The sequence below is a fragment of the Talpa europaea genome, assembly GCF_964194135.1.
Source record: "Talpa europaea genome assembly, chromosome: 14".
NCBI classification, from domain to species: Eukaryota; Metazoa; Chordata; class Mammalia; order Eulipotyphla; family Talpidae; genus Talpa; species Talpa europaea.
The window spans coordinates 50,242,808-50,267,183 of NC_140082.1; the positions used below are offsets into that span (position 1 = coordinate 50,242,808).

The 24,376-nt window shown below is 35.0% G+C and overlaps 1 protein-coding gene across 1 annotated transcript in view; it reads left to right on the forward strand.

The window, feature by feature from the left end:
* RYR2 (ryanodine receptor 2) overlaps positions 1 to 24,376 on the forward strand; it is a gene marked incomplete at both ends in the record, with an annotated part of 627,990 nt that overhangs the window by 443,025 nt on the left and 160,589 nt on the right. The window contains 11 exon segments of the mRNA XM_084254295.1: positions 766 to 1,039; positions 4,885 to 4,999; positions 7,574 to 7,706; positions 7,914 to 8,017; positions 10,176 to 10,311; positions 11,160 to 11,346; positions 12,997 to 13,102; positions 15,330 to 15,450; positions 19,564 to 19,733; positions 21,236 to 21,456; positions 23,106 to 23,196. Of these exon segments, the coding sequence (XP_084110421.1) occupies positions 766 to 1,039; positions 4,885 to 4,999; positions 7,574 to 7,706; positions 7,914 to 8,017; positions 10,176 to 10,311; positions 11,160 to 11,346; positions 12,997 to 13,102; positions 15,330 to 15,450; positions 19,564 to 19,733; positions 21,236 to 21,456; positions 23,106 to 23,196 (1,658 nt within the window).

Here is a 24,376-nt window from a genome sequence, read left to right on the forward strand (position 1 = left end):
GAAAATCAGCCAGGGTCTTAATGATAGATGTAAGTACCTCACTATGTCTGAATTGGTAACAACAACTGTGCCTGGATTTTAGTAGTTACTGTTTATTTTAAAGGGTTTGAACATTCTATTCCTTTTAAGTATACTATCTAACACACTATATGGCAAATAATCTTTCATGTATCTAATAACTTTTCACTTTAATAGAGCTTTCCAATCAGACTTCTTTGATGACATTTTAAGTGACAATTAGGATTTAATTAGGATCTACAAATTTTAAGTAGAAATATAATTATATGAGGTCACAATTGTAAGTGACTCATATGAGAAGATATCTGGATAAATAGATAGCTCCCTAAATGCCTGTGACTGATCTGTATAAAGATATTTGATGTCTGATCATTGGAGAGCAAAGTAATGGAGGAAGGAAATAAAAGTAAAGTAATAGGTCAACTTATGTTGATTGTTCTGTGTATTTACAGTGGGTTTGAAAAAAAATGACTGGACTTTGAAACACTTAAACTCTTTAATTCTAGAAATAGTTTTGAAGGGTTTGTCTATTTTATCTGTGCTTGTCCATAATTTATTTTTATTGATATATAATGTATGTTAAAATGAATTTTATTATTTTCTTCAAAGATTATCCCCAGCCTGTTCAATTCTGGTACAAATATAGACATTTGGTTGGAGACTATAAGATATGCTGTTGAAATACTCAATTAATTTGTCTTCTTTTATTGCTTTCATTTAAAAAAAATATCCATGACGGCTTGACAGCTACTCTTCAGCAGTTGATTTCTGATACAATGGTCCGATGGGCTCAAGAGTCTGTCATTGAAGACCCTGAATTGGTGAGGGCCATGTTTATGTTGCTCCATCGACAGTATGATGGCATTGGGGGTCTGGTCCGGGCTCTGCCAAAGACCTACACCATCAATGGTGTTTCTGTGGAGGACACCATAAACCTGCTGGCATCTCTTGGTCAGATTCGTTCTTTGCTAAGTGTGAGAATGGGCAAAGAAGAGGAGAAGCTGATGATTCGTGGATTAGGGTAAATCAACCTTTATAACCTTTTGACTTATAAATTTCTTCTTCCTAATTGTCCCAAAAATTGTATAGAGGTACATTAATACAAATGCACTTTCTGCATTATATGATCATTAAATTAGGGTTATTCTTTTTCTAGAGATTATGTTTTAAAAGCTAAATAGGAGAGTTTCTCTACAAGAAAGCATAAATAATTCCACAACTATAATTCCACAACTATATACAAAGATTATTATATCATATAGCACATATCCTAGAGCTTGTTTTTTAATTAATTTCTCAATGTATAATTATATGTAAAGATGAAGATTAATTAAAATACATGTGGGAGAAACATATACCAGTAGGAAATAATAACTAGGTACATACTAACACCTAAAAAATTGGGGGAAAATGAACTTTTCTAATAATTCAACATTATAAATTTTGCTTCATATGGATTTGAGAGTCAACATTTATATTTCATGCATAAGTACATAAGGAGTTTTCTCCCTTACAATACATAGTAGTGCTAGAATGTTTTTCCATAGTAAAATTATTTTCCCATAATTAAATGCTATGAAGAAGACAAAGTTATTGTACTTGAAATCTTGAAAAATATAATGGAATAAAAAAAATTCTACAGAAGTAAAACATGAGAAAAAAATCCTTGAAGGTTTGAAAAGGTCCAAATAAAAATTCTACAAATGGAAAACATAACAATTGACATTAACATTAGTGAATTAATGAACTTATTCATATAGCTAAAGAGAAAATTAATGAATTGGATAACAGAGCTATCCAGAGCTATAACAGGGAAGGTAGTCAAGCATGCAGCACTGAAATAAATACAAAAGAAGTTAAAATACCTTGGTGTTATAAAAAGATCCAGCATATGCTGAGTAGGATTTCTAGAAAAGACAGAGGAAAAATTGAAAATCTAATTGTTTTTGTTTCTCAGAAAAAAAGAACCACAAATACTTGCAAGATCTTTAAAATTAGAGAAAAAAAAACCCACAATACTTGCAAGAAACAATATTTTGAAGTTTCAACAGCAAAATTGCAGACTTTGACTCAGTGGAATGACACATTCAAAGTTCTAATAGAAAATAACCACCAATTTAGAATATGTTCTCAATTGAGGACTGAATGCAATGACATTGTTCTTGGTACAAATTTGGAGATTAGAGTTTATATTACATATTGAAGAGTAAGGATAGAATCATGATATTTCCAAATATTTAGTTACAGTCCCTCATTAAAAGGCCTTTAAAGGTTAAAGAGAAAAGAAAATGAAATTCAGAGAAAGAATGGCATTAAGTTTTATTGAGTACATTAATGCAGTATATATTATGTATATATGTATAAATATATGTATAAATACTAGCAATCATTCATAATTTGAAGATTAAAAAATAAGACGTACTTAATATATCAGGGATAAATAAAAGTTTCAATTAAGCTATAGGAAGTTCATAAGAAAAATACGTAAATTTAAGAAGGTAGAAATCTGGAATGTAGATTATTAAAAAGTTCCACAGAAGACACTCAATCATATTAAAGTTAGTATAGTTATATAAATATCATATAAAAGACAGTGTATATTGCTACCACATGGATTAAAAATAATATACAAATAAGTATTTGACGGGATTAAAGAAACTTATGCTTGGTTCTTTGAAAAATAAAATGAAGTAGAATAAAAACAACACAGGAAAAATACGGATTGTGTGACATCATTACTGTACTCTTTAAATTCAGAAAATAATACTATATATTGCCTGAGGGCCTCTTACGTACTAGAAATCACAAACTGAAGAATAAACTGAAGGTTATATTCCAAAATCATTATATTAAAAATCAGTGTGCTAATGGGATAAAGAGGTAGAACAGAAAAACTTGAAGAACAGAAACAAATTTTATTGTCTTAATTTAAAATTGTAAAAATGTGTTATTTTAATATTAATACTTGCTAACTTGAGGCCTCCTGTAAGAAGTGATCTTAACTGACCCAATGAAACAGTCCCCCAGGAAATGGAGAGCATGTTCATTCGGAAGTGAACAAATTATAGGAAATATGTGCTGTTTGCAAGTAAATTTCAGTAGTAACTAAATGCAAAATGATTATGAAACATTATTTTTTTGTGTGGTATTAGAAATATTATACCAAATGATACATTTAATAAGTGACAACTTGCCTATAGGATGGTAGAATTAAAAACATTTAATTTACTAAAACTCAAAGCAAACAAGATTTTTCAATTATAAATTCCCAAAGTTAAGTCATACAAAAGGATTTGCATTAATGAGAGAACAAATCCTTTGATTACAACTGTGGTTTGAGAGTTGAAGTTTCTCTTACTGAATACACTGCCATCTCCTGCAAAGGAAGAAGAGGCCTTCTTTGCCTTATTTGTTCATGTGTGAAACCAGACCTATGTTTTTCTTGGACCCCCAAGTCATAAATGTGAATTGCAGTATATAAAAAAGCTCTCTTTGGGGGCCTCCCTGGTGGCACAAGGGGTTAAGCACAGCCCTATGAAGCTATCTACAGCCTCTGCAGCTCCCCAGCCGGCCAGGGAGCTAACTACATGACTCAGCAGACCTCTCCTGTCTTGCCAGCTTCTCCCCTCAGTGGTGTATTTCAGTCAGTCTGCCTGTTCTGCTCCTGACTCTCTCTGGTGAATCCTCTTACCCTTTGTACCTCTGGCCTGTACCCCAGTTCTTGTATGCATAAATAAATAAATCTTTTTTAAAAAAGCTCTCTTTATTGAAACTAATTAAACTAATTAATTAAACTAATTAATAGTGACTTTTTTTTAAAAAAGAGAAGAAACGAATCATACTATTCCAATTTCTTGATATAAGGAGAATGACTAAAAGTTAGCATATGACTAATTAGCTGGGGGACTCAAGCAAGGAAATCCAAATCAAGTTTCAATTTTCTTCAGGCTGTACATAATTTTTTTTTCAAAATTGTATTTTTTATTGAGATAATGTTGATATACAGCTGTATATGATTCAGAAGTACAGGTTCACACCTCTTGTGGTGTATGTTGCCATACCACCCAGCCAGCAAGGTACTAGTTTCTTGCTATAGCTCTGAGAAGAAAGCCAATTCAAGAATAGACTTGCATCAGTCTGACTCACCTTGAAATATCAGCAGAGTTCTTTATTTGCAGTGACTATTTAACATTAAGAATTTAAAAAAATCTTTATATAAATATTGTGATATGTAAGGCAATAATAATATGAAACACTTTAGGTATTCTCTGCTGCTGTTTCTTTGAATTGAATGTTCATTTTAATGAACCAGTTTCATGTGCCTGGACTTCATGTGTGTTTAGTTTCTCTTGGAGAGTATGTATTATTTAGAAGCATTTCACCAAAATAACATCTAAACATTACAGAAAATAGCACAACTATCATTATAAATATGAGTATAAAGCAAAGTGATTAAATAGCAGATATATGAAAAGCAGATATATTTGCATATTAAAATTTATATAGGAAATTTCATAAAATATGGTATAACACTGATATATTTTAGCACATTTTTATAGCCATAAAATTAGGAATGATATGTCTAAAATTGTACTTCATACAACTAATGCTTACATATATAGTACATTTCTTGCCAGTGAGAAGAATAACTTATATACTATTTTTGGTAGGCTATCAGTATTTTTTATTAAAACTCAATTAATTGTGCTTATTAACTTTTGTGACTGAATTATATTTGTTCTTATGTTTCATATATGCCAGGAAATAGTTCAAAAGGATTAATGAGTATATCAGATAAATTTTAATTTAAATTTTGCTCTAAACTCTGTGCTTTCCCCCGCCCCATATTTACATTGTCCTTTCTAGAGACATCATGAATAATAAAGTATTTTACCAGCACCCCAATCTCATGAGGGCACTTGGGATGCATGAGACAGTGATGGAGGTCATGGTGAATGTCCTTGGTGGTGGAGAGTCCAAGGTAAAGGAAAACTTTTTACTCTTGGGATTTCATTTAGTGTAACCTCCTAGAGTATGTGTGTTACACATTCTTTTTTTAAAAAAATGATTTATTTATTTACTTACTTATTTATACAAGAACTGGGGTACAGTCAGAAGCGCGGGAGGGTGAGAGGATTCACAGAGCCAGAGCAGGGAACAGAACAGGCAGACTGATGAAATACACTGCTGAGGGGAGCAGCAGGCGCGGCAGGAGAGGTCTGCATGCCATGTGGGACCCTTGCCGGTGGCCGGGGATCAAACTGGTGCTGTAGAGGCTGTGGGCAGCTTCGCAGCCTAGCGCTCAACCGCTGTGCCACCAGGGGAGGCCCTCATTCTTAATGACAGTTTTTTTTAATGACTTTCTTTTTTAAAGATTTATTTATTTATATATAGAAGAACTGGTTTGTAGGCCAGAGGTGTGGGGAGTGAGAGGATTCACCAGAGACAGAGTGGGGAGCAGAACAGACAGACCTACAGAAATACACTGCTGAGGGGAGCAACAGGTGAGACAGGAGAGGTCTGTAGCACCATATATGGGTTAGCTCCGTGGTTGGGAATTGAACTCGAAATAAATATCAACAGAGTTCTTTATTTGCAGTGACTATAAAACATTGAGATCTTAGAAAACATTAAGATCTCAGGTCACAGAGGTGATGGGGTGATAGCACTAAGACATTAACCCCTACACAAGTGGGGAGGCCTAAGAATTTCTTATATCCTCTTAGGAGGACTGTTTTTTAAAGAACACCTTTGGGAAAAAGAGCAAGTAAAACCTTATAGATTGAGAATTAGATTTGCCAAGAGTTTTATTTTTCCCTTGATGTTGCTATCAGTTTCTATTTGTGCTATGTAATTTTTATCTCCTGAATTATTCTCATTTAGGAAATATTTAGAAAGTGTAAAAGTTGATACTAATTTTATAAAACATTGAATTACAAGTCAGTTTCCATCACATTAGAAGTCTTTAAAAAACATGTTCTTCTGACCTAGTCATTCCCCTTGATTCAGATGACAAGTTGGTTTTCTTAAATTCTTGATCCAGACCATAAGGCAAGAATGATGCTTTTGAAGCATTTGTTGTAAAACTCTACAAGTGAATTTTCAAGTTATCAAAATAAAATCCTTTAAAACCAAATGAATGGAGTGAGATAACAAGTATCTTTATGTAAATTGGTATAATTCCATGATTTGCAAAATGCATTTCAATTTTTATTTATTTATTTATTTTTGGGACCCTTGTCGACGGCTGGGGAACGAACCGGCGCTGCAGAGGCTGCGGGCATCCTCGCAGCCCAGCGCTCAAGTGCTGCGCCACCAGGGGAGGCCCAATATTTTTTTTAATTTTAAAATATGCCTTTCAAAATATGGAAATGTGTCCATATCTCTTCTGTTTGATTTATCAGTAACACAGATTTATAAGGATATTACAAAATACACTATTAAGGAGGGACTCCAAGTATCATGGAGGATACTAGAACAAGATTTGGCTATCAGGGAGGTGTGTTTGATGGGACCTCACAGGTAGCCTTTCCCATCCAGATGCTCATCAAAGCAGACAAGTCATGTGCAGATGTGGAATGTTGTGAGTTCCTAAAATTTTGATAATGTAAACAATAACACTGATGAAAAGAACAGCCTATTATGTGGTTCCAAGTACTGAACTGCGTGTTTTTTTTTACCAAACTCTCTCATTCAACTCCCCCGCACTTACGTAAAGTATATAGTATTATACATCTTATTATACATCTTATTTAACAGAACAGAATCAATGAGAGTGCTCAATTTCCCAAGGAAGAAAAGCTAATAGTAATTAGTAATAGAAATCTCAGATGAGTGGTATAGGATAAATGAAGATGGTCAGACTTTTATGCTGCTATTACCTGTGGCCTTGAATGCAGTAGGCACTTTTGAGTGTGGTTTCGGGGCACGGATGCCTGATTATGGACCCCTGGAGTATGATGTGGGCATGCATAGGTGGGTACACCGGAGCCTGGAGGCGGCCGCTATAAAGGATGAATGAATAGAAAAGACCACGAGAGAATGCCAGAGAAAGCCCAGGGAAGAGAAAGTATAGATTCATAGGGGGTGCAAGGTGCTGTCTCGCTGCTGACTTGTTTCCCCTTTGTGTTATTAGAAAACCTGTGGGGCTGATGCCCAGGGTTCCAAGGTTCTCTTTTTAAGCTATCTGAATGGGCGGTGAACCTACCCAGCCTGAGATGTTTGCAAAACAAGTGGTCTTGATTTCTAAACCATGCTTATGCTAGGTTTTGGTTTAGGACTATAGGTTAATTCCAGATTAAAACATTGATGGTAATGAGATGTTGAAATTAACATCTGTCTTGATTTTTAGTAGTTCAAGGACTACTAAAGGATGAGTCAAAGTCTGGACACATAAAGGTCTTTACTAGCCGAGATTTGGCAGAGTTAGGTGCATATGGATTAACAATGTGATTGAGACCTCAAGTTCTGAAATCAGTTTTATGAACATCATTTGCTTTCACAGCTAACTACCTAACTGATTTCACAGCTAACTACCTAACTGCTCTTTATGTAGGAAATCACTTTCCCCAAGATGGTGGCCAACTGTTGCCGATTCCTCTGTTATTTCTGTCGTATAAGTAGGCAGAATCAAAAAGCTATGTTCGATCATCTCAGTTATCTTTTGGAAAATAGCAGTGTTGGTCTCGGTAAGTAAATGCATGCCTTATTTAATTTTTAATATAGAAAGAATATACATATTACACTTAAAAACTAAACTTTAACAAATGAATTTGGATACATACAATATGTACCATGTTTAGAAATTAAATTTTTAGTGAAAGTGTGTGTTTTTTTATGGAATTCATAGTTGCAGTATAATCTAGGTTTTGTTTCAACTTCATTTGAATAAATAGCCTCACCAGCTATGAGAGGTTCAACACCGCTGGATGTGGCAGCAGCCTCAGTGATGGATAATAATGAACTGGCCTTAGCTTTGCGAGAGCCAGATCTGGAAAAGGTAAGCAACATCCTGCCTTGTGTGTTTGTGTGAGTTATGCTTGTTTATATTGTTTCTTGAGATTATTTGAATATTACTATATTATAGTTGTAATTATATGATGTTAATATAATTACACACTATAAATGTTAATGTATGATATTATAGTGATCAGTTATTAAGAACAAGGCATCTGAGATAAGTATTTGAGTGTGCCTTGGTCCCTTTGATGATATTTGCTTTAATCATACAGTTTTACTTTCTTAGAAGGTTGTTTTAACATCTCATACAAACATTTTTTATCATGGAGAAGTTTATATATTTCAATGGAAGTCATCAATAATAAACTAATGCCATGTATTCTTAAATGTATTAGAGCATTTAATACATTGCATTGCATACTAAGTAATCTTACTGATGCTACTTTTGCTCCCCTTCTTAGCAGCCAGATTGAGCCTTCATAAAATTAACCCTCTGCCCAGAACTTTCCAAGAACATCCTACCTCATTTTGAATAAAAACTAAAGTCGTTGCAGTACTCCTACCCCTAATTTCATAAATTAATCATTTCATTTTCTGCAACTCTCCTGCTCTGTCCCTTTTGCTGCAGCCACACAGACCCATGTGGCTATTGCTGGACCTTGCCAGGAGTGCTTCTGTCTCAATGCCCTTGTGCTTCCTGTTTCCTTCATCTGCAAAATTCTGCTGATGTCTTTGACTCTTTCCAGACATCCTTCTAGTCATTGCTTCAAAGTCATCTTCTTTTTAGCTTCTACATGCACCTGCTATTTAAAATGGAAACTTTTCTGTGCTTCCTTAAGGTCTTCTTAACATTTTTATTACTTTATTTTCGACAATTGAAAAAACATACCCATATTATGTAGTGTATGCATAAATATGTTTAAAAATGCATTTATCCTTATATTTCTATGCATTTAAATTTATATTTACATTTTACCACAATCTATACACTTGTTTATTTTTGGAAATATACTCCTTAATGTAATGTATGGGCAGTGAGTTCAGGGCATTTTTCTATGCTGTTCACTAACTTGTTCCATTTTAGAGGATAACATGTCACTGGGCGAACACTCAATGAATAGCTGTTGAAGCCATGGACAGTGATCTCTTTCCAAATCATTCTGACATACCATTCAAGGATCATGAGTTTGCTTCTCTGACTCTCTTGTGGGATAATTTTCTCACATATGCAATTATATTTTTATCTGCTGATTAAAATGGCTAATACTAAATAGATTGAGAGTGTCAAAAGTTGAGGAGGATTTGGGGCCAGTAGGACCCAACCCTCGTTGACTGCTGTTGGAATAAAAAAGGTGGAGTCAGTTTGTAAAGCCAGCAGTTTCTTTACAGGTTAAAAATACACCTCCATAAACATATCTAGACTTTCCACTCCTAGCTGTTAACTCAATGGAAATAAAAATATATGCCCACCTGAAGTTGTGTACATGGATATTAATGAGATCTGTTTAGCCTACTTCAAAACTAGAGATGATTCAAATATCCATCAGCTGATGAATGGATAAACAAAACTGGAGTATTTCCATATGCAGTAGAATATTACTAGGCTATAAAAAGAAGTGAAATATTGACATGCTACAACCTGAATCAAATGGAAAATAATTATTCTGAGTAGAAGAAAGCAGGCAGGCATTAGACAGGATGGCATAACCAGTTGATTATGTGTACAAATGCCTCCATGCTTTCTTTCCTCTACCTCTCTATGTGCTTTCTCATACCCTTCCTCTCCCCCATAAAATTGAGGAACTTCTTGAAAGTCTTTCACTTTCTTATAAATATTATTCTAGCTTGGAGATATCTTTAATTATCTTAGATGGATTCAGGTTTTGCATTGAGCGATATAGGTCATTAGGCATCTTTGAATGTTAACTGTTTAGGTAAATGTCTCAATTAAATGATATGGAAGTTAAGAATTGTTTTCATTCGTTAGTTCATAAATATTTTATTATGACAGCACTTTGTTAGGATTTTAAAATATTTCTGGATTTTAGGTTTTACCAAAGGGAGTTTATGTGGGTGTCATCAGATTAAAAAGAACTTACAAAAATGCATTTGTTTTCAACCATCCTTTGAAGATATTTACCGTGTGTAGTCTATGTCTAATGCTTGTAAGTGATAATGTTTTTCCTTCTTGTCTGCAGGTAGTTCGATATTTGGCTGGCTGTGGACTGCAGAGTTGTCAGATGCTAGTGTCCAAGGGTTATCCAGACATTGGGTGGAACCCAGTTGAAGGAGAAAGATATCTTGACTTTCTCAGATTTGCGGTCTTCTGTAATGGTAGGATTGATTCTTGTGGTCTTTTTTGGTCTCTATTAAAACTGCATAAAAATAGGTGTATAAAGTAATGATCTAGCTCAGCATTTTCATGAAAGTAAGTATTAGTGAAGAAATTGAATGTTACAAATTGTATTTTTCAAAGTAATAATTTATTTTATAAATTGGCTAATAATGCCATGTTTTCATTATTAAACTTTTTAGGTACTTACATTCTTACAAATGATTATAGCTGGACTCTAATAATAGGATAATAGCTTCATTTCTTATGATGAATTAATAAAAATAATTTGCGTTTTCATAATCTTTATTTTGAAAATTTCAGTGCAGAAAAAAAATTTCACTGTATCATCCATACATAAAACTAGTAGTTTGGGGCCTCCCCGGTGGTGCAGCGGTTGAGCACTGGGTTGCGAAGCTGCCCGCAGACTCTGTGGCGCTGGTTCGATCCCCGGCTGCTCCCCGGCCACCAGAGGAGGGTCCCACATGGCCCGCGGACCCCTCCTGCCGCCCGCTGCTCCCCTCAGCAGTGTACTTCGGTCCTTCTGCCTGCTCTGCTCCCCGCTCTGCCTCTGGTGAATTCTCTCACCCTCCCGCGCTTCTGACTGTATCCAGTGCATGTATAAACAAAACAAACAAACAAATAAATAAAAAAAAAACATGCCTCTAGAAAAATTAAAAAATAAATAAAATAAATAAATAAATAAAACTAGTAGTTTGGATTAAATTTTGCATCTACTACTGTGTTCTTTGTTTTCTGTTTAAATATAAATGAATTAATATAACATTAATTTGCTTAGAACTTCTACATAATCAATGTTTGCTTATTTATATTCCCCATTTGATTTTAGGGGAGAGTGTGGAAGAGAATGCAAATGTTGTGGTGAGGTTGCTCATCAGGCGACCTGAGTGTTTTGGTCCTGCTTTGAGAGGAGAAGGTGGGAATGGCCTTCTTGCAGCCATGGAAGAAGCCATAAAGATAGCCGAGGACCCCTCTCGAGATGGTCCTTCACCAACTAGTGGATCCAGTAAAACACTGTAAGTTTAATATACTCAGTCTGAAGAATAAATTATATTACTTGAGTAAATTATACTACTTGACTTGAAATTTTACAAACATGCATTTCCTTTTATAACTTGGAATATATTGGTACTCATGATCTGTCCCCTTGAAAATCAAATATGCCAGACTTGGAAGAATGGATGGAATGTGCTGGTGGGATAAGGTTGAATGAACAAAGAGAGAGCTTAGGAAGGGCGTTTGGATTTAGTAGAGCAAAATTTAGGTTGTAGGAAGAGATGTATTTTGTGAATTTTCCCAAGGAGCTATGGAAAAATGAGTTATTACAAAGATGGCAGATAAAATTTTGAAATTAGAGTAGAATTTAGTGGGAAGCGTACTACACTGAGTTTGTATGACAGTGAGAGAGATATCTAGCAAGATAATGGGGGACTTAACTGGCTGGTGGTAAAAGTCCAAAAAAAGGGGATGTTGTCATGATGAGGAGTAAAATACTTGCTTACCCTGTTTCTAATACCTTAATCAATGGTTACCTTATATTTCTCCATCAGATATGCTGTTGATATTTGATCCCAGAAATCGACATAAGTCAGTCCAGGCTAGTGTCTTGATATATTTTATCTGTGGAAGTGGATGTTCTGCTGGAGGATTGTGCACTCATACTACTAGCACCACTAAATAAAAATATATTGTAGCATAGGGCTTAGTGGAGGGAAATTTCCAAGCAAAGAAACAGTCCCACAAACTCTTGTTATTCTACATCTATATTGGGCATAAATGTTCTGTGTCCACCAAGGCCAAAATGGGAGCACCCCAAGGGCATGGTAAAAATTTATCAGTTAGGGATTAGGGAGATGTTAGTTTCTCTCAGAAGCAGAAGATGTATCAAGAGCTCTCTGGCCCAGTATCATCCAAGTGAGTGTGCACCAGGGCTCTGGTGCAGACCAGGAACCATGGCAACAAGGCTTCACTGGCTGTTATTGCTGAGTCTAGCTGTGGTAGATGTCTGTTCAGTCACCAAAGGAGAGTTGACATGATCTTCCAGAACTATCCATATTTGTCTCTCATCAGTGAGATCATGAAATATTTGTTTTTCTTATAGAGATGGAAACGGAGACATGCCAGATTATTGGGGAGTGGATAGGCAGGATAGAATAGATGATAAAGAAATAGGTGAGCACATAAATGTAATGACATTTATAAAGTAATTACTTTGGGGAAGGCACTGTACTGGGTACCTACAGTAGGTTATCTTCTAGTACAAATCTTTGTCATCCTTTTCCTACATGTATTCTAAGTTCTTCCATCAATTATTTTCTCTGTTATCCTATGCTTTGTTATCAAATTATTTTCTCTGTTATCCTACAAGTGAGACCCTATCAAAGGAGTGAGTCGTTTCTTACCCTCGTGTAGGAACCTTAATATTAAAGTTCACACAATGTGTTCTTGATGATAGAATCTCAAATTTTGCCTTTAAGCTATTGCTATTTTTTTTAAAGTTTCACTTTTAAAAATTAAACACATATATTCCAAGTATCTTAAAAGGCAGAGTCAGTTATCCTAGGTGATCCTGTTCCTCTGAAGAATATGTAATAAACCTTTATTAACATGTCACTTTATTATCCTGTCTTCTTTGCTTTCATTTTCTTTTGAAAAATGCATGAAAGTGACCTAGAAGAGGAGGAAGATGACACTATCCACATGGGGAATGCCATCATGACCTTTTATGCAGCTTTGATCGACCTGTTAGGACGCTGTGCTCCTGAAATGCATGTAAGTGCCTTGGGGCCCAAGAGCATCTATCTCTGTCTATTCATAGTTGGTGAAGATCACAACAGCATTCAAAACCAATAATCTCCATCTCCACTGAAAATAGCAACTGTAGTCTAGGTGCTGAACAATTGCTTATTTAGTTTGGAAATTTCTTGTTGGCTTTAAAAATTAGTAATGAGATTTTTGTACAAGTCACTAAAAATAGACTACTGACTGTTACTCATCTATCTCCAAATCTCCTATAGCCTCCCCAATTTTAAAAAAGAACATCTTTTTCCCATACAATTTTCTCTTCTATCTATTACATGCACAAAGCAGCCATTCCTTTTAAGAGTCATTTTCTTGTCATGTTTAGTCCCTGTCACTGGTTTTGGGGAAAGTAGGGGTTGCAGGGAGGAAAGAACTACTCACACCCTATTGATTAGTGTTTTCTAAAACTGACCAAGATGAAATTAAACATTCATGGAATAATACTTATTTTTACTTGGTAATACATTCTGGTATTTTCTACTTTATTCTAATGTTTTACTCTATCATATTCATTTTTTAAAATTAATTAATTTATTTATACAAGCACTGGGTACAGTCAGAAGCGCGGGAAGGTGAGAGAATTCATCAGAGCCAGAGCGGGGAGCAGAGCAGGCAGAAGGACCGAAGTACACTGCTGAGGGGAGCAGCGGGCGTGGCAGGAGGGGTCCGCGGGCCATGTGGGACCCTCCTCTGGTGGCCGGGGAGCAGCCGGGGATCAAACCGGCGCTGCAGAGGCTGCGGGCAGCTTCGCAACCCAGCGCTCAACCGCTCCACCAGCGGGGAGCCCCTATCATATTCATTTTTGAAGTGCTAGTCAGGGCCCATAAAATTAGCTTCATGTTCTGTTAATGGGAAGCAAAACATACCATGATACACAATCACATTGACCTGTGATGGGGAAGAAGGCGAATTCATTTCAAACCTGGCCTGAGTAAGAAGCCAAAGGCACTGATGCTCACAAATCACCCCTTTCTCCCTACTTTTGGTATCTGTGACTTTTTGTTTATTTGTTTGGGGCTGTTTGTTTGGTTTATGGTCTCTTTCACACCCATAGCTTAGCATTTCCTTCACATAATCTTTCATTATGAACAGAGAGGAATCGCAGCTTGAAGAAATTTTAGTGTTTCCCTCCCTGACACATTGTTGCACTGTTTATATCTTTTAAAAAAAGGGAAAAAAATATAAAGTAAAATATTTTAAAAGCTACAGTCTGATGTTTGTAGTAATATAACTTGGAATGAGATTTTTATAATAACAAATGAGACTAATTCTAAAAAATATATATGATGGAGGTGGTTATGGACAAAATATATGCTCATGATGCTTGTAGTTTTTCCTGTTAAACTGAAAGATTAAAGGAACCAAACTAGAAGTTATATAACAAATAAAAGCTTTTGGTTCTGTCATATTGAGGAGAGAAAAATAGCTAAATAAATTAATGAGAGTATCCTTGGCAATTGGATATTTTTCTATCTTTAGCAACTTTTACTGGGGACCTCGTCTGTGTCAGATATTGTGCCTATGTGTAACACACACGTGGTGGTGATGAAGGAGGCACACACCCACCGTGACTCTGAAAGCCTAGAATTGTTCCAGAGTCTGGCTGAGATTCTTGATTATATCAGATCCACCATCTTCATTGATACTTCATTAGCTAAAAACAGACTCAACAGTCTCTCTTGATTCATACTTCCTATTTCCCCCACATTGTTAACCCATCTTTGGGAGAAATCAGGTGGAATATGGGTGGATATATAATTACATTTTTATCACATACCAAGAAAGAGACTAAATCAGTTAATACTAGTATATATTCAAGGTCCAAAGATACTTTTTTTCCTTTGTGTTACTGCCTATGTTATGGATAGGTTTTTATATGTAATTCTGGGACAGGAATGGGTAAGCACTCATAGACATTGGATATTCAATACATTTTAACATTTCAAAGCAGGTAAAAACTCTTGTTCAAATGCATTAACTAGTTGACTTAGACTAAGTACAAAATTGGGTTGTATGCTGACATGGTGAAAATGTGAGAGCAATAAGTATCTCTCTGGCCTGAAACGGCCATTTTTGTACATGTAGACTTCACAGAAAAATATCTTAGAGTTGGACTCCCATACTGCAAAATTTCTAGATAGAACTTACCATTGATTTCATTAAGTTATTCTAATATTTCCTTATTTTTCTTCTACAGTTGATTCATGCTGGTAAGGGAGAAGCCATCAGAATCAGGTCTATTTTGAGATCTCTGATTCCACTGGGAGATTTGGTGGGAGTCATCAGCATCGCTTTTCAAATGCCCACAATAGCCAAAGGTAAAGCCAAATTGCATTCTTAGTAACTCAGTAGAACTCAGGAAGACATTTGCTTTAAATAATACTGTTAGACTCAGGTTTCCCTTCCTGAGTTGAACTAATTATGTCTTTAAAAAAGATAAGAACTATGAAGTATTTTGTCATATATTTTTTAGTCTCATTTTTTAACAACGTGTTACCAGTGAGATTTTAGTTCTTTTACACATGACATTTCACAAAATTTCCAGAGAAGAGGAAAAAAAACCCTGAACTGTCTTATCTAATTTATCTCCTGCTGTCCTCTGGTCCCCATTCTATATCTTTTTTGACTGTTACTTTTAATTCACTATTTTTTTTTTAAGATTCATTATTTATTTATTTATTTATTTATTTATTTATTTATTTATTTATTTATTTATTTATACAAGCACTGGGTACAGTTAGAAGCGTGGGAGGGTGAGAGAATTCACCAGAGCCAGAGCAGGGAGCAGAGCAGGCAGAAGGACCAAAGTACACTGCTGAGGGGAGCAGCGGGCGGCAGGAGAGGTCTGCGCGCCATGTGGGGCCCTCCTCCAGTGGCCGGGGAGCAGCCGGGGATCAAACCTGCGCTGCAGAGGCTGCGGGCAGCTTCGCAACCCAGCGCTCAACCACTGCGCCACCATGGGAGGCCCTAATTCACTATTTTTGATAGTTACTTTCTTAGAATGTTTTTCCCCCTATACAATGATCATAGCTTTTAACCTAGAGATTTAAAAGTTCCCAGTGTATTGAACAGAGTGATCTTTTTTAAGGCCGTGTAGAACATTTTTAAGCATTTTTTTTTCATTTTTAAACAGTATTCTTTAGATATCGATTTTGGTTTAGACACTGCCTTGTGAGTAGTTAGACTCAGTAAACCCTGAGTCTAATGGTATTATTTAATTTACATTAATTTAAAAGAATTTAGAATAAAACCAGCCTACTTTCTATATAAATGACCAACAGCTATATCCCCTTACCCTCTTGTCCGGGTTAGGTCCAGGAAGAAGGAAGAAGGACAGGGCTGGACAGCATTATGAAGTACAGGTGCTTTACTGTAGGAAGCAGTGGTAGGGCCCTGATTCCTGCCCGCACTGCTCCCTCACACTGCCCCAAGTTACCACGGAACTGGCCAGTGGTGTAGGCTCGAGGCTTAGTTGCTTGCTGGCAAGTCACCCCTTGCCTCCCATAAGAAAAGTTATAGCAATTATTGACCACATTTAAAACACATGGCAGATCTTAACTTATCCTTTATTTTTCTTTTCTTTGATTTTAGTTTCTTTAGTTCTTAATATTTTATTGGATCGTGTCATATATGTTTTACAAACTTGTAATTTTAGTGCAAAACCATAATTGGGTAGAAAGTACATATCATAATCCTTTCCTATCATTAATTATGCCCCAGAGAAGACTAGCTGTTAAGACCACATGTCCAGCTGAAGGGACTGCTGTGAGACTGCGGGTGACTTACCTTACTAGCCAGCCATGTGACTGTGAGAAAGTAGGTTTTTGTGTGCTAAATTTACCCAAATCTTCAAGGTGGTAGAAGTAACCTTCACAATTGAACAATCATAACTTTAGGGAAAGCTGGAACTGAAAAATTGTCTTATATATTTTTGTCTTCCCCATTTGGACATTTTTTTTTTCTTGTGTGATGTTCAGACTGTTCACATTTATCTTTTTTTCCCCTACATTTTGAGCCACAAAATTGACACTGTTTGGTAAAATGTACGAATAATAGCAGTGACACACAGATTAGGAAATAGAGAAGCATTACATTTTCATGTAAAATTACTAATAAGAATGAACCAAGAAAGTGGACTATAAGAGTCTCTGATGTCTTTTTCAGATATGTTCCCAATTTTCCATATGCTTCCTCTTGTTTTCCTCTAATTTTTTGCCTTAAGCCTTCAAGCATTTTCAAGTTGATTTCTTCCCGTTCTACTTAATTGTGCTATAACATCAGTTCACCATTTTTCTTTTAAAATATGCACTTTATTTTTTACCTTGAGATTTAAAGAATTTTGGGGTGAACTATAACAGTTATAATGAATGATAATTTTTAAAATTCAATTTATTGGTCATGCTTAAATGTCCACATTTTTCATTTACCACTACTTTCCTACTATGAAGAATGTAGACAGAAACCCACTTGGTTTTATTTTTGCTGTGGTATGCATTTAAATCAACTTTAAAACTTAAACCATTAATATTTCTTAATTTTTCAGTGGCAAGTTATTTGGTCCTTTAAGCATCACCAAGTATTTGATAATAGTTGCTGTTTTAGAGTTTATATTTAGTATGTAAAGTTTGTCTCTAAAGATTAGTGTTTTATTTATGTATCTTTTAGACCCTCAGTATTAGCTAAGGACTTTTTCAAAAGCTTTATTATAATTTTTATACTAGAGTCCAGAATAATAATGAAAGAGGGAAGGGTTCAGAAAACTTCAGGAGCAAATACATAATCTTAAAAGTGAATGTTCTGCTTTTGCAGCAGTTGGCCCAGGTTTGGAGAGACGGTCTGAGGCAGTAATTTCTGGGGCTGGATACTGCCACTTCCTCAGGGCAAAGCCAGAGTCCTCGCCCTCCTCTTGCCAGTTGAGTGACAAAAGTCTGAATGGGGGCAGTCCATTAGCTTCCTTGTCTCCATGTTTTTTGAGAAAATGGTGAAAGTAGAGCGGCAACTGTAACAATTCAATGGGACTTAAATCCTAGGAAGCTGATTGAAGTATTCCTTAAAATGAATTTAGAATTGAAGTAGTGTTTTAAAAATAAACCTTATTTGAAGCTCAATGAGTTGCTCACCATTTCTCTAGGCACAGGTACATGTGAAAATCATAGAGTCTCATGAGTTTTAACTTCCTTGTACTGTGATTTTTACAAGAATTGAACTGGGATTTCATGTAGATCTTTCATTGAAAATTTTAACATGTTGATTTGACACGGAGGATTAAATCCACTGGGGTTGGATTTTAAATCCAATTTTATATATTTTAAATCTAAATTTACCAATTACTGGGTGTACAAATTTAGGCAAAGTTTTAACTGCCCTCAAGGTCAGTTTTCATAGTCTTTTAAATGAAGCTAAGAAGACCAAGTTTATAGAGTGCTTGTGAAAAATTGTATGAGATCATGTCTGTAACATTCCTAGCACCATGCCTGACAATAGCACAAATACCAAGAGCTATTACTATGATCACTGTAGGGAGTAAAGCATTAACTGTTTTATAATTAAAAGGAAAGGAAGCTATTTGGCTTTAGCCTTTAATTTCCTTTGAAACATTGTTATTGTTTTCATGATATAAACATCAAATTAATCCTTTAACTATGAATAAAAATAAAAAGTTGGGACTTTATTCTTTCAGAAGGACATACATGTCATCTTTCCATTGATGCGTTTTTCTCTAATACTTCACAAATATTAAAGATTCTGTGATACCATCTGTAAAATCTTACAGTGTGTTATCAGTAGCAGTTTTATATCAGTATGATATGGTTAAACAGGAAACAAACTAGTTTTCCAGTATTTTAAATTGGCACATAATCCCATAATTCCTCTTATTTGTGGTCCCCAATTTATGGATCTATGGACTTATCATAGTGATTCAGTAATTTATATATTGGAATCATTCACTGTTAGTGGAGAAATAATGGTACTCAACTGTATTTTAAATGTTGTTAAAAGCTGTTACAGAAATATTTCATTTCAAACTGGTTTCATGGAGTTGTTTTTATAATTTTTCATTTTTCTAACATAAATGCATAGGTGTACCATGATTATCACTATGCTTAGATAAATTTTAGTAATATTTAAACGAGTCTCTCATTCTACAATGGAGAATTTTGGATACTCTTTTGTTTTCTTCTCTGTATCTAGTATAATGTTATGTCTTAATCTATGCAATTAACAGGTTCCAATTTAAATTACCTTGGATTTAAGTTGCACAGCTACATCTCTTGAGTCAATTCCCAGTACTTGATTATGGGTAGTAGAAGAACAGAAAACCACTCAACTGATAACTTTATTTAAGTCATTAGAAGGCTGTAAAGAAGCCATATGTAATCTTTCTCATGAAAGGCATTACCGTTAACAACACATCACTATCTCTCTTTTAGATGGAAATGTGGTGGAGCCTGACATGTCTGCGGGGTTTTGCCCAGATCACAAGGCAGCCATGGTTTTGTTCCTTGACAGGGTCTATGGAATTGAGGTTCAAGATTTCCTCCTCCATCTTCTTGAGGTTGGCTTTCTGCCAGATCTCCGGGCTGCTGCTTCGTTAGATACGGTACTGATTTGAAAATTGGTTTCCTTAACGTTTGACTCTCAGTCTCCAGCTTATGACATTTTTCTCATAGATATATTCATTCATTTACTGTTTTTAAAAAAATATTTATTTATTTATGCATACAAGAACTGGAATACAGGCCAGAGGTGCAGGGGGGTGAGAGGATTCACCAGAGACAGAGCAGGGAACAGAAAAGGTAGGCTGACCGAAACACACTGCTGAGGGGAGCAGTGGGCAAGTCAGGAGAGGTCTGCTGTGCCATGTGGTTCACCTGTCTGGCCAGGGATCGAACTTGTGCTGCAGTGGCTGCGGATAGCTTCAGAGTCCTGCCTCTTAACCCCTTGTGCCACCAGAGAGGCCCGTCATTCATTTACTGTAAATAAATATGTATTGACTAGTTATTATATTTTCAGGCAAGCAGTGGGTAATCAGAAAACAGATGATATCTACAAGTGATTCACTGAATAGTAGTAAAAAAACAGCAACCTCAAAACTAAGATAAGAATTCTGATTAGGTTTTGTGGAAGATAATAAGATATTTGTATGACCCAAATTTGGGGGGAAATCACAGTATTGACCTTTGGATTGGTTTAAATATTTATGCTTCTCCATGAAGTAATTTACATATTAAGAAGGCTTAAAAGACACTGTTGAATTGTGGCAATTACAATATCACCCTGATGTCTTAATTTGTTAATATACCAGATAGGTTAAAATCTGTCCTATATATTGACTGGTTCACATGGTGAATCCTCCATTATCATTGCAGATGTTCTACTCTTTGAAATATTGTAGAACATTTGTTCTAAATGTTATTCTATTCTATTAGTTATAATAACATCTTCTTTCATCTTCAATTAGATTTTTTTCTGATTTTAGAGGAAATCAAAACGTGAGTTGACAGTAGCTCTTTTTATGAAAGGCATAAGACTTCGCTCATCTTCATAAAAATGAAACTGAAATTCCTTTTCTGTTGTTGAATATGTTGCCATGAATTTCTGAACCTGTGTAGTGTAGCTGATAACATAGTAAGATGATCAACCTTTGATTATTGATATTGATAGACAAGAGTTAAAATATAAATAATATTGATAAATATTTGAGAAAATCCAGAAAGAATTTAGGAATATGAGTTCCATCATGAAAATAAGCTCCTTTGTCTTCTTCCCAAGTAAAGTACTTATACTATTTGATACCATTAATGTTTTCATCTTGCACTCATCCTATTATAGATATTTTGTTATAGAATGTAGACCTCTTGGACTTTTTAAGGAGAGAGATGCCCCTTCATTCACTTGTATCTATTTATGAATAATTGATTAAAGGCTCAATTTCTAGTGATAAAAATATGTGAATCACATTTGAAGACATAACAAGGAATGTATTTCTGTTTAATATTTTTGTATTTTCTAAGTAGTGAAATTACATGTCAATATATTAATTCCTTTGAAAGTTGTCTCTGATAAACACAAATTACTTTCTACTCTCTAATACCTTTCTAGGCTGCGTTGAGTGCTACAGATATGGCTTTGGCCCTCAATCGGTACCTTTGCACAGCCGTGTTGCCTTTGTTAACTAGATGTGCTCCTCTATTCGCTGGCACTGAACACCATGCTTCCCTCATAGACTCGTTGCTTCATACTGTGTACAGACTTTCAAAGGGCTGCTCCCTTACCAAAGCTCAACGGGATTCCATAGAAGTTTGTTTACTTTCTATTTGTGGGTAAGTGGGCAACTAACCCTGTACCGACTTTATTTATTGTTTATTGTTGTCTAAAACACCCCTTTTTTCATTGGGACAAATGTGGACAGAGAGCAGATTTTTTTTTAATTTTATCTATTTATATTGAAATAGCACTGCATTATAACATAAGTTTCAGGTGTACATTGAGAATCAATATGTGTATATACTATATTAAGTTTACTGGTAAAACTCTTAATTCTATGCTCTCATAAAATATATTGTCCCTTTTTCTATGATTCACCCACTCCCTTTCTCCCTTCCCTTCCAGTAGCCACTAATTGAGCTTTTAGTCCCCAAATTTACTTTTGTTTTATTTAGTTCACATATGGATTATGGTGATGGAATATGGGTGATTTAGTAGTGGTGGATACACCATGGTGGTGATAGCTGATTGGGGGGGTGGATCCTAAGGTTACCTCCATTAAAAAAATTAATAAATAAAAAACTATAAAAATATAAATAAAAGACCAACGTTGTCTACCCAATTAAAAAAATAAGTGCACAATTTAGTGACACACGAAAAAATCAGGTTTTCCCTTTAAAAAATAGGTTCATAGTCCCAGCTGTTTATCTTTGCCTTCACTATCACTACTTTGGGTGATGTGTCTGTAAAGATGTCTTTGAGGTGCATCTCATATAGTGTTTCACCTATATTTCCTTCTATGTATTTTATGGTTTCAGGTCTTATATCTAGTTCTTTAATCCATTTTGAGTTGGTTTTTGTGCATGGTGTGAGGTAGTAGTCAAGTTTCGTTCTTTTTCATGTAGCGACCCAGTTTTCCCAGCACCATTTATTGAACAAACTTTCTTTGCTCCAGTACATATTCTTTGCTCCTTTGTCAAAGATTAGTTGACCATAAATCTGTGGGTTTATTTCTGGGTTTTCTATTAGGTTCTATTGGTCCATGTGTCTGTTCTGGTTCCAATATCATGCAGTTTTGATGATTATGGCTTTGTAGTATAGTTTGAAGATGTGGTACATATACACAATGGAATATTACTCAGCATTCAAAAAAATAAATGCATGCAATTTTCAGCAACATGGATGGAGCTGGAAGGGATCATGCTCAGCGAAATAAGCCAGAAAGAAAGAAAAATACCAGATAGTCTCACTCATAGCAGGAATCTAGAAAACCTAAATAAGGGACCAGGAAAAAGAATAACTATAAGAAAGAAAAAATCAAAATCAACAAACAACTATGAACCGGAGACATACTATGGGGGGAGGGGGCGGGGAAAGGAGAGATTGGGGTCAAAATAAGGGGGTTGCAATTGTATGGGGAATATAAAAATAAAATTAAAAAAGTAAAACTACCTACAATACCAGAAGCAAAAAAAAAAAAAATTGGTTTGTAGATTTTCCTCTTTAGACTGTGATGGTTTTATCTTTCAGATGAGAAACTTACTAAATATATATAAAAATGATACAGTATAATATTAAAGTATTGCTATTAACTTTTTTATAATTATGTAATTCTTGATTAACTTCGCATTAGGAAAACCTAATTAACAACATCTGATGAGAGGCATTGGCACTAGCTTGTTGCTAATATAATTTAGTTTAATAAATTTCCTACTTAATTTAGACAAATTTACCTTCATTATTAAAATCAGCTTTGTTCCACCAGCCAGTTGAGACCTTCGATGATGCAGCACTTACTCAGAAGACTGGTGTTTGATGTGCCCTTATTAAATGAACATGCAAAGATGCCTCTTAAGGTAAGTACAGGAAATATTTGTAGCTATTTAATTCCTGGGTCCTCACTTTTTTTCTTGTAACATGCATTTCTCTTAGATATTACATGCTTTTCAGTCTTTGGTGCTAGAAAATTTCTTCCAATTTTTTGAAATGGGCATATATAAATATGTGTACCTAAAACCAAAAATGAATAAGTTATAAATTCTGAGATTGATTTTCTGTGTCAATGGTAATGGAAGGCAGTGGTCAAAAGTGGCCCATAATGAAAAGATGAAGCATGATATTCTCAGGCTGGAAAACAAGGTAATAAGCCTGACCTAAAATATTAGCAACCTCAAGGGAAAAGGAAAGACTTTTAAAAGAAAACAGTATTTTCTAAATTGATAATCAGATGGCATGCTCCAAATACATTTTCATAGGATTCAAAGACAATCTATATAAGGAGTTGTAGTTTGTCACATAGTATAGCAAAGTCACTCATTTTCTCTGCACATCTTTATTATTCTGATCATGAATCAAGTCTCATGATGCCTTATTGATTTTTTAAATCCTTTCCTATCACCTAATATCTCCATCCAGACTCAGGATACTCGATGTATTCTAATACATGTAATAAATAGCATGGGCTTGGAGGCCATGGTCATATGAGCTTTGTTCAGATGACTACTCTGTACTGCCATCTAGTAAGCATCAGTTTACCAGTAATAGGTTTCTAAAAAAAAAGTAGTTTGCGATATAAATGAGTTGATTTTTTTGACTGCCATTACACTAAGCATTCCTAGATATTTATCAAATATATTATTTCTATATGAAAATTAATTTTGATTATATATATTTAGGTAAATTAATTATATGTAAGTTATATCCTTGTTTAAAGTTTTCTTCATAAAATGAGCTGGAAGATATTTGAAAAAAGATACAGTATCTCTATGTGAAAAGTCTTGTACATTATAGATATTGACATGTTAATCCCAACAAATTAGATCTCAATATTTCATGACTTGAGATTTATAAATTATGTGTATGTGTGTGTTTTGTAACTGAGAGGGAGACCAAACTAGAAATATTTTTATATCAAGGACTATAGTTAGTTTTAATAGCAAGAGTCCTCAACAATTTATTTCCTGCCTTAGATATAAAAAATGGTTCAAAAGTTGTATCTTAACCCCTTGCACCACTAGGGAGGCCTAGAATGCACAT